The 10,747-nt window shown below is 34.5% G+C and overlaps 4 protein-coding genes across 7 annotated transcripts; 2 read left to right on the plus strand and 2 right to left on the minus strand.

Annotated features, from left to right (window-relative positions):
• Positions 1-14: 14 nt before the first annotated feature.
• Positions 15-2,298, minus strand: LOC100678954 (smad nuclear-interacting protein 1). Its single transcript, XM_003427278.5, has 3 exons — positions 1,532-2,298; positions 778-1,356; positions 15-602 (listed from the first exon to the last, which is right to left on the minus strand). Exons 1-2 carry the CDS (start codon positions 1,850-1,852, stop codon positions 778-780), a joined length of 900 nt encoding a protein of 299 aa, XP_003427326.1. The 5' UTR covers positions 1,853-2,298; the 3' UTR covers positions 15-602.
• A 49-nt stretch (positions 2,299-2,347) lies between these two features.
• Positions 2,348-7,579, plus strand: LOC100117848 (protein SON). Of its 3 annotated transcripts, XR_001728973.3 has the most exons (15): positions 2,348-2,969; positions 3,093-3,239; positions 3,357-3,518; positions 3,625-4,089; positions 4,151-4,307; positions 4,395-4,546; positions 4,631-4,773; positions 4,846-4,954; positions 5,030-5,358; positions 5,435-5,545; positions 5,628-5,741; positions 6,254-6,319; positions 6,641-6,872; positions 6,970-7,085; positions 7,173-7,311. XR_001728973.3 is itself a non-coding variant. In XM_016983875.3 (14 exons), the coding sequence occupies exons 1-14, from the start codon at positions 2,525-2,527 to the stop codon at positions 7,281-7,283; spliced, it is 2,793 nt and encodes a 930-aa protein (XP_016839364.1). In that variant the 5' UTR covers positions 2,348-2,524; the 3' UTR covers positions 7,284-7,579. The 3 variants fall into 3 exon arrangements, 1 of the variants encoding a protein (XP_016839364.1); XM_016983875.3 differs by lacking the exon at positions 6,254-6,319 and having other exon boundaries at positions 7,173-7,579; XR_004227167.2 differs by lacking the exons at positions 6,970-7,085; positions 7,173-7,311 and having other exon boundaries at positions 5,628-6,319; positions 6,641-6,698.
• On the minus strand, positions 7,421-8,889 carry LOC100117887 (ubiquitin-conjugating enzyme E2 T). The gene is made up of 2 exons (XM_003427280.3): positions 8,311-8,889; positions 7,421-8,215 (listed from the first exon to the last, which is right to left on the minus strand). Exon 2 carries the CDS (start codon positions 8,193-8,195, stop codon positions 7,731-7,733), a length of 465 nt encoding a protein of 154 aa, XP_003427328.1. The 5' UTR covers positions 8,196-8,215; positions 8,311-8,889; the 3' UTR covers positions 7,421-7,730.
• On the plus strand, positions 8,386-10,747 carry LOC107980883 (protein SON). 2 transcript variants are annotated; one of them, XM_016983876.3, is made up of 9 exons: positions 8,386-8,562; positions 8,658-8,734; positions 8,817-8,901; positions 8,994-9,250; positions 9,314-9,424; positions 9,497-9,610; positions 9,837-10,083; positions 10,166-10,281; positions 10,367-10,747. In XM_016983876.3, exons 2-9 carry the CDS (start codon positions 8,720-8,722, stop codon positions 10,475-10,477), a joined length of 1,056 nt encoding a protein of 351 aa, XP_016839365.1. In that variant the 5' UTR covers positions 8,386-8,562; positions 8,658-8,719; the 3' UTR covers positions 10,478-10,747. The 2 variants fall into 2 exon arrangements, with proteins under 2 accessions (XP_016839365.1, XP_016839366.1); XM_016983877.3 differs by having other exon boundaries at positions 8,424-8,562; positions 8,820-8,901.

Consider the following 10,747-nt stretch of genomic DNA (forward strand, 5'->3'; position numbering starts at 1 on the left):
AAAACAAAGATGCATTTATTACTTGTAATGAATTTATTTTTTTCAAGATGTATATAAATTATATACTACGGTTTTTTCCCTACTATTACAATCTAAACATTTTTCGCAATATACTAAAAACAGTTTTCCAATCAAGTGAGTGAGAAGATGGCTGAACGTCGCAATATATTTCTAAACTCAGTAAAGTTGCTCTATTTGTTAATACTAAATACATAAAAAATACTCTATTCCAAAAATTGCTTGAGAATTACATGATACTACAACGTTCTCAGCTTATAATGATAAAGCAGAGGCAGTTATAAATTATACCTAAATTTTCAATATATTACAGTTTGTTAAATATAATGTACAATATTTATCGATTAATTTAAACTTTAACAAATTGACAAATGTTGGACACAAAGTTTTTCAAATTAAGGTATATAGAAGGTATATAGAAGTTACGCTCCTACATTATTACCTTAGCAGTAATGTATGCTTATTAAGAAAAACTTTCTTTTATCGATGAGGTGTAACAAGAGGTACAATGTCCCATAAAGTCATTCAACATATGCTTTTTGCTTCTTAGATAATACATTTTTACTCAAAAAATGTAATTTTTACTAAAAAAAGAAGTCATACATTAATTTCCAATTACATATTGATTTTAGGTAAAAATTATACATGTTGATGAAAATTCAGTACATTGATACTTAAAACAGCTTTTAATAGTATTAATAAATGAAATAGAAACCTTATTTCATCAACATGAATGTTACAATACAAAGATATACATACTTAAGTTTCATTAACATCATCATCTTGTTCTTCATCTTTGCTCTGCTCGTGCAGAACAACGTATTCTCTTGAGCTGAATCCAAACTTTATCACATCACGTTCCAAAAGTTCGTGAAATCTTTTTGGCTCCAGCTTGACGTCATTAACAAAGGTCCCATTTGCAGATTCTAAGTCTATTATGTATGGTCTAATATGTTTTCCATCTGTTCCATTGTCTCTTTTGTAAGGAACAAGACGATACTGTAACGCTGCATGTTGTTTTGAACAGGATGGATGGTCCAGAGGAATATCTGCTATTTTCCTGTCTCTGCCCATCAAGTACGCTGATTGTCTGTGAATATAGAGAACTGGCAAAGCTTTCTCACCCTTGAACGGGTACAGACGCCACCTACGCTTAGGCTTACGAGCATCTGAAGGCTCTGCATACTTTATCACTACTCCGTTAACTGTGTTTGTGTCTTCTGTCAATTTACCAGAGGTCTGGAAATTTGGCTTCTCTTTCTCTTGAGGAGTTGACTTGGGTTCATCTTTTATTCTTGGTTTACCCCATTCTGGTGAAGCCTCCTTATTTACGAAAGGCTGAAATAATAAATTACATCTATTATTAACAAGAAGGAATGTAGTATTTTTTACTTAAAAACTGGAGGAAAATTTGAACCCCACAGTTATTAACAATTTTTAAAGTAACCCTATCTTTCGAGTAATTATCTTATAGCTGGAACAATTTTTATAATTAAAACAAAACTTAACTAACCTGTTCGAATCTAGACCTTCTGCCCCTGTTGCTCTTCTTGAATCTATCGTCGCCATCCCGACCTCTGTTCTGTTGTCTATCATCGTCCGCTGTGTTTCTCGGTCTGTCGTCGTCCCGACGCCTGTTCTCGTCGTGGTGCCTGTCGTTCTCGTGACCTCTGTGCCTCTTGTTCTCGTTGAAGTCCCGATAATGCTCTCTTCTGGGTCGACCTTCATCACGGTCTCGATGCTCATTGTCGCTTTTACGTTTTCGGTCGTTATGATGTCGATCCTCCGGTGTTCGACGATCGTCCCATCCACGGCGCGTCTTAGTGTCAGACATCCTGTAGTGCACTTTTACGAATCGTTGTTGATGCTACTATACGAGTACTACGCTTATACAAACTAAGACACGTCAGAGTTCACACTGATCACACATCCGAACAACGAGAGAGCTGCAAGACGACTGACGAGTGAAGAGACGACACTAGCGCCAGTCGCTTTATGGCCTAGTGCGGCGCAGTTTAGCGTGACGTCACAAAATGGAAAGGAACCCTAACGAGATCTGGACTCTGGTGACCAAAATCTGAACTATCCTGGTGGAAAGCGAGTGTTTAGTGTTTTGACTGTTGCCGAACATTTACCGAAAACAACCGACCAATTACAAAACTGCGACGCCCGCAGACTGCAGTTACTAGCAGCAACGAAGATAGACTTTAATAGAAGCGCAAAGCCCTATCCTAAAGTGAGGAACCCCGAGATGTTACCGTCAGAACGCAAGAAACTAGACTGACGCGCCGCGGTGGTCGGCGTACGTACTTGCGCTCGGGGTGCCTCATTTGACACTTCACTTTAGGATGGGGATTTGCGCTTCTATTAAGATCTATATCTTCTTTGCTAGCAGTGCGGGGCTGCATCGCTCCACCTACACTTTTTGTTTACAAGTAAATTAGAGCAACAACAAATAACACAACAAATCTGTCTTAGAAGTCAACTGTCCAACAAAAGCCTCACGATGGGCGACCTGTTCGACATCGCAAACCTAATAACAACAGTTGGAGTCGACGCGGTGAAAATTAAACCGGAGCCGGGACTCCCAGAGAAGTCGTCCAACGAGATCCTGACTGAACTCTTCAGCACGTTTGATCTACCGGACGGCGATGACGACAACGAGGACAACAATTCCGAAAGCAGTAACACCGACGAGGAGAAGAAGGATAAGACCGAAGAAAAAAACGCTGATAAAAAGAAAACAGAGGGTGCGAATGAAGAGACTAATGCTGCAGAGTTGAAGGTTAAGAAAGAAAAAGTGGTCGGAGAGGATGGAGTTGGCAAAAGGAAAAAGGCGAAAAAGAAGCATAAGCATAAAAGTGAGGGCAAGGATAAAGAGAAGAAACACAAACATAAGAAGAAGTCAAAAAACAACTCTTCGGAAAGTGCTAGCGATGCTGAAAATGGAGGTTTGTTCAAGTTGTTGACTTATTTTTAGACTGTAGTTTTCGTGTTGAACATGGTTTCTACTTAGAACAGAAGATTTACTTTTATATTCTTCAGACTTTAATGAGATATATTTTAAACTTCAGGCTCAAAGAAAAAGAAGAAGAAAAAGAAATCAAAACGTAAACGTGATTCTGATGACAACAAAACTGATAACGGAGAACCAAGCTCTAAAGTTAGGAAGTTAGAGAAATCCAGTAAAGATAAATCCAAAGACAGCGGTGAGGCAAAAGGTATGTAGTAAAAAAAATTTTAAGTTTCAATGCAATAATAAGGTAGCAAAGTATAAAAACTGATTTTTGTATGTTTGTGAAAGCATTCTTAATCAATTGCATACTGTTACATTTCAGATGATGTAGAAACAGTGAAGATAAAAAAAGAGAAAGTAGACCCCAACAACGAAACTAAACTGCCAGAGTTAAAAGAAATCAGTCCAGCCCTACCACCTATATCATCTATATCTAAAATACTAAATGATGATGCTGAAGCTGTTGAAGTACCAAAATTACTTGGTGATTAATTTTTTACGTTGTTAATTAATTACCGAAATTAATACCTGATTTTAATTATGTTAAAGAAATAACATTAAAGTTAATTTAAAATAATTTTTCCCTACAGAAAAATCAAAGAACTCTATAAGCTGCAAGATTCTCATAAAAGATCTTAAAAATAGCGAGGTTTATAACAATGCAGTCAAAGAGGTAGAGAATAAGCAGAAAGAAAAGGCAGAGCGTATGGAAGATGGTGAGATAACAGATAGTGACGATGACAACAACAATAATGCTAACGAAAACAACAACCGAACACCAACATTAAGTCCAACTCCACCACCTGACATAGGTGGCCTGCGCTCTGATCGAAGCAGGTATTCTGAAAGTCCATCCTCAAGCCGTATCACAAAAAAGACGGATCTTAGATTGATGCTTAAACAAAAAGAAAAGAAAAAGAAACAGCGATTGGAAGGCGGCAGGTCGAGGTCGAAAAGCAGTCGGAAGGATGTAAAGAGTAGCAGGAGCAAAGATAGGCATGGTGATAGGAGCCGCAGTTGTCATTCAAGAGATAGAAGAACTAGAAGTCGAAGCGGTAAGATTTCTTCTCAAGCCATTTTCGAAGCTAAATTTATTCTAATTTTTATTTTGCGCAGGCGATCGAAACAGGCACATTAGAGGTAGGAGCCGAGATCGACGGGACAGTAGACGAAGTAGTGAAAGGCACGGTCGGGATGCAGATAGATACAAGAGTCGCAGTGAAGACAGGAATAAAAATAAGTGGCGCGGACGAAGTAGAAGTAAAGAAAGAAAGTAAGTATGTTTCTATTGACTTAAATTTTGAAACAACATCAAAATAATTGCTTATACTTATTGTGGAATGTGACTATTCATTTGTAGAGAACGCATAGAAATAGATAAAAAGAAACTTTTAGAAATTGCTAGGCGCAATGCGATCAATATGATCATGAAAGGCAAATTACCATTAGCGCAACAAGATAAAGCTATTGCCGCTATTCAAGCTGGAGGAAAGACTATTGATGAACTTACAGGTATATTTTGAATTCCAATAATATAGAATGATGACTATTTTCCTTAAAGATGTACAGGTTGATACTAATTTTTTTTTTTTTTAGATTTTTGTAAATCTATATCAAAATCTGAAGCCATGGGTGAACTGTCAAGCATATCCTCTGATGATGAGAGTGGATCAGAAAAAGGCTTCCATCATCCTTTCCTTATTAAAGAGCGACCTAGCTCAATAATTATGAATATTCGAGTTCGTATAATTTGTCCTATTTAATATGTTCGTTCTATATAAACTTCATTTAAAAATATACTTTTGCTGTAGGATGCTAAGCAGTTACCCACAAAAACGTTACTAGAAAAAACCGCAGAAGCTACGAATCAATTGCGCCTGCAGTTTCCAGTTTCCAGTGGTCAACAACACAGAAAAAATGGTGAGTTATAAGAAGTTTTGTAATTATCTTTATTAGTATACAGACATTTGTCAAGAAATGTAATTAATATTTTAGAAAACGAATGGATCCCAGTCACGCCAGCAAAACCAAGCAAACATCCGAAATCCGGAGCTAAAAAGTTATTTATTCCTGCTAAAGAGATAATTCACACTGCACCTTTACCCTTAGTAGTTCCACCACTTGCTGTGCAACAAGCTCAAGCTCAAGTTCAGCCTATCCATCCTGTTGGCTCTGTGGCGCCTTATCAAGCTATTCCGCCGGTTCAAGCAGTTATGCCATATCAACCTAACAGTCAAGATCCTCAAAGTGTACCTATAGCATCAGTGGAGCCTATGCAGCAACAGCTGCCTCGGGAATCAATCTTTCCAGCACTCCCTGCTGAAGTTAGTGTTATAAAACTGTTATAATTTAATACTTATGTTTGGATTTATCTATTTGATTTTTATGTTTACATTTTAGTCAGTTGATATTAGTACTATAGTATCTCAACGATTAGCTGCTATGAGAAAGCTATCAGAAAATCCTAATGATGTGCAAGCTCTAAATCAAATGTACAAGGCGCAGACCGGTGTAAGTAGACGAATCTAAAAATAATGTCCATTATTTATTTTTTTGTGTATTTACATTGCTTATATTTTCTTGAAAATTTTAGATGAAATCGTGGATAGAAAGTAAGCAAATTCCGGGTCAGTTTACTGGTAGCACTGGAGCAAAAGTGCTCACGCCAGCTGAACTTAATTCAGGCCACCAAGCGTGGGCGCGCAAGGTAACGAAATTTAAGACAATACATCCATCTATTTCTTTCTTACAGCTTGCTTACTTAAATATTGTGAATCTTTAATCCATATTAAAGATTAAAGATTTACAAATTCAAAGTCCTTGTAAAAAAAAGATTATTTTGAAAATTTTTTAAATAGAGCAAAAAAACCTTTTGCAAAGTCAAAAGTCTGTAACAAGTTTTCAGGTACAGTCTTGTGGAATATCAAAGTTATGTCTATAACTTTGGTATTACGAAGACTGTGTTGCAGGCACAGACCACTTCTTACCAAGAGGTGGACTCTGTGTCTGCACGGACACAAAAGGATTATTTCTAACTGATGAAACAGTTAGTTAGCAACAATTCTTTTGTGAGGTTACTGCTAAATCAAATACCAGCTCCTAAATGGATGTTTTTAATCAAATCGAGTTATGTGATTTATATAAAATCACTTGTAAATATTTATGAAACTGGTATTGGTATTTAGCAACAATCTGCATCCACCTGAGGGTTTGTTACAGGCACGTATCTATATTGGAAAAGGACCAGCAACAGCAGCCTGAAGTGTTAATTTTGTTCACTTTTTGGTAAGTATTTTAATATCAAAAATTGCTAACGAGGATTTAATTAAAATTGTTCTATTCCTTCATGATATACACATTCAAATCTATGAACTTTATTTTAAAATAGCTTTTTTATTAAAAGAGAAAGCTGATATATGATATAACATGCTAGTCCTAGAGTATATTAAACATATAGCTCAATAATATCAATATGTCAAAATGAAATTTCACCACCATACATACATTGTTGAAAAAAAAAAATTCTGTACATGTAATTGAAATTTCTAATCAATATATTTGTTTCTTTTTTTTTTTTTTTTTTGTTAAAAAAATTAAATTACATAGGATCAACTTTTGACGGCTCAGCCAGTGTCAGGGGGTATGGGAATGGCATTACTGCAAAAAATGGGTTGGAGACCTGGGGAGGGTTTAGGAAAGAACAAAGAGGGTACTCTGGTGCCATTACAACTAGAAGTCAAGTTAGACAAAAGGGGCTTGGTGTCCAATGAAGATGTTGGAGCTGCCAAACTTGGAAAAATACCAAAGTCTGCTGTTCCTGCTGTCAAAACCTTAGAAGGTATATATTTTAATCAACTACCCACACGATTTTTATATAATATAGTCTACTTCATATAAAGAAAAGTTTTTTAATTACTAATCACATTTAATTACAGGCAAACATCCAGTTTCTCTTTTGGGAGAATATTGTTCTAAACGTAAATTTGGAGCACCAGTATATGAGTTATGTTTTGAATGTGGTCCAGATCACAAAAAGAACTTCCTGTTCAAAGTTAGTTGACAATTGATTCAAAAAATATTTTGTAATGATATACAATTTGAAAATGATTTGTAAAAATTGTGCTTATGAAATTTTCAGGTGAAAGTGAATGGGGTCGAGTACAAACCAGCAGTTGCTAGTCCAAACAAAAAATTAGCCAAAGCAGAGGCCGCACAAGTGTGTTTGCAATCGATAGGACTTTTGCAATAATGTGGTTTAATATAGTAAACAACAAAAATCAGTCTTTATAGAGTATATGGCTTGAAGCCAATAACTTTTTAAGAAAGAAAAAAATCAACTTTTCTTTGAATACAATTCAATCTGTTGAGAAGTAACAACAAACATGCTAAATTTAAACTGTTCTGATGAACGATTGTATAGTTATTGCTGCAATTATGTACATAATGTAAATAAGTAATTAAGTAAGTTGATGCATCTATATGTAATTAATATTACATTTACATGGTTTTTTAAAAAACAAAATACATAATATACTTTCTTAAAAAGCTGTATTTTAATCTTGAAAACTTCAATCAGTAACTCTAAAACAAGTTTACATCATTATAATGAAAAGTCATAAGTATCACTTTTTTCTGCCCAAAGCTTATAAAACAAGCAGACACAATTATATCTTGTAAAAGTATTCCAACACCAACTTTAATCACAGTTTTTTCCATTTTCTTGGGCATACTTTTTTGCTTTTCTCTCAAATTCTGTCTTGTTAAAACGATACTCTTCAGCAATGTCAACCATCAAAGGATCATCAGGATTTGGATTTCCCAGTAAAGATTGAACTGCCACTATTAGGTTTTCTAAACTGATTGTTGGCTTCCAACCACCGTTAGGAGGCATTTTCAATAGATCCATGCATATACGACCCTGAGTATCTATGTTAGGGTGATACACTGGTGTAATAAACTTCAAATGAGGAGGCACAAATGGATAACGCTCAGGAATTTCTAGTTCCAACTCAAACAGTGCACCTTTATATGGACTGTCATGAGGTCCAATTACATTTACTGTTAAAAGATTTAATTTGTCCGAAGCATAACAAATTATTCCTTCTGGTGGATGATCAATTAACCGTTTTATTTCTCTGTTTAATCTCTGTGACTTCTGCATTTTTATTTCGTGAAAAAATTCTGTAATAAAACGAGAATGCATGCATGAAACTTGATGTTTACATTGATATTAATGATAATAGTAGTAATAATCTGCTTATGCTTGTTAGCCTGACCTGTATTAATTATTTGCTCAATTAAGTGCTCAGTGTTAACTTTTTGTGTACAAACAATACTCTGCTCTGCGGCTCATAATAAACAGAACGCCCGGTGGGCTCACTCGTTTCGCGGGTATTCGAGATTCTCTGACGTCGAGTCGTGACGATTACAACCTAACCTTAAAGACAAAATAAAATAGATGATCCAGTACTGCAGGTGTATTTGTATAATTGAGGTGTTGCATTCGCGTATATGGGCATCCTATATGTGTAAATATTTGTGCTAATTGTCTTTGATTATAAACTCCAACAAATGTTTCCTAAAAAACCTATTGTTTCTTATAAAACTGCCTGCTACTTATTAGATTTTTAGATTACCTCAAAACCTTAATGTCAAATTGCCAACCGAAAGCATAAAAAATCGATCATGAACTGCATTCAGGTTTGTACATTTCAATTAATTAAACATAAATCGTGTATATTGATTCTTTATTAAAAATATAATTCTACTCTACACTTTCAAGCAGTTCCATAATAAAAGAGAAAAAACTACCAATCAGTTGCCTTTGCAGTTTCCAGTTTCTAGTGGGCAACAACATAGAAAAAATGGTGATTATAAAACAATAAATCTTACAATTATTTCAATTACTGTAAATGCATTTGATATTAAAAGTAATATTGAACCATACTACATATTTTAGAAAGCAAAGATCTTTACAGTAATTTTGTTGAGTCAACAACACCGTATCAAACCATCTCTCAAAGTTCAGCAAATACACAGTACCAAACAAATATACCATATCAAGCTGGGGATCAGTATCAAGCAAATGTGCAGTATGAAGCAAATGCACAGTATCAAGCCAATTCACAGTATCAAGCAGTTCCTTCAGGTCCAGGGGTTATGGAGTATCAAACAATCTCAAAAGATCAACATCAATCAATCTTTTCAGTTAATCAAGTGAGTATAAACTCATAGCTTAATTTGTAATGAAAATATGTCATTTTAATACTTGTATTTTAGACAGTGGATGTTAATGCTCTAGTGCAGCAAAGGTGGGCTGCTATGAAAAAACTGTATGAAAATCCTAACAGCGTAGAGGCTATGAACGAAATGTACGAAGCACAGTCTAAAGTAAGCATTTACATCTGTATAAAATATTCGTAATTAATTATATACTTACATATTTTTGTTAATAATCATTAGATGCAATCATGGTTAAAAAATAAACAGGTACCAGGTCAGTTTACTGGTAGCACTGGAGCAAAAGTACTTACAGCAGATGAACTTAGTTCAGGATACCAAGCTTGGGCACATCAGGTAGTGAAATTTAAAATTATATTAATATTTGTTTTATTTACTTGCCTGTCACCTTGTAATTAGTAAATTGGAAATGCCTGTTTGACATTTACAAATTTAAAATCCATTCAGAAACAATTCTAAAGATTTGTTTGCGGTATATTAGGTAAAAAATATGCTATTTTTATTTTAAATAATATTTTCTCTTTGTTTTTATTTTTTATTAAACAAAAATTTAATTATGTAGGATCAACTTTTGACAGCACAGCCAGTCACAGGGGGTATGGGAATGGCTTTACTTCTAAAAATGGGTTGGAAACCTGGAGAAGGCTTAGGAAAACACAAAAAAGGTACTATAGAGCCACTCAGTTTTAGAATAAAACTTGACAAGAGTGGGTTGGCATCTAACGAAGACGTTATAGCTTCAATGCAAAAACTTTCAAAAGTATCAAACCCTTCTGTACCTAATAAAGCCAACTCCAATACATTGCAAGGTAAATTTGGATTGAATTCTGTTTGCATTGTAAGTACAATCTGAAAATTTGAAACTAATGGCACTCAAATATTTAATTGTAGGCAAACATCCAGTTTCCCTTTTGGGAGAATATTGCTCTAAACGTAAATATGGAGCACCAAGATATCAAGAATTTTGTGAATGTGGACCAGATAAAAAAAAATCATACCTTTTCATGGTAAGTCTACAATATTTACAAAGTAAAGATTCTGTCAAAAGGATCCAAACTAAATTGATACGATTCATTATTATTTACTAATCAGGTGGTAGTAAATGGAATTACATATAAGCCAGCAGTTGCAAACCCCAATAAGAAATTGGCCAAAGTAGAAGCTGCACAGCTTTGTTTGCAATCGTTAGGAGTATTACCATAATAAGATCGTGAACTTTTTCTATATAGAATTTAATAATGATGCTGCAAGAATAAACAGTTAACTTTTTACTTTCTCATAGAGTATTAAATTGTTAATTATTAGTCATTGCTTTTATGCGTTATGTACATAATTGTAAATATTTAATTATAATAAACTCGCCATTCTCGTTAACTTTATATGTATATATCTATAGATAGTGAATATCAATTTAAAGATCGTATTAATTTATTGTGAAAAAAATGAACCAAATATATAGTGGATTTATACATA

Source organism: Nasonia vitripennis, chromosome 3 (assembly GCF_009193385.2).
Source record: "Nasonia vitripennis strain AsymCx chromosome 3, Nvit_psr_1.1, whole genome shotgun sequence".
Classification (NCBI taxonomy): Eukaryota; Metazoa; Arthropoda; class Insecta; order Hymenoptera; family Pteromalidae; genus Nasonia; species Nasonia vitripennis.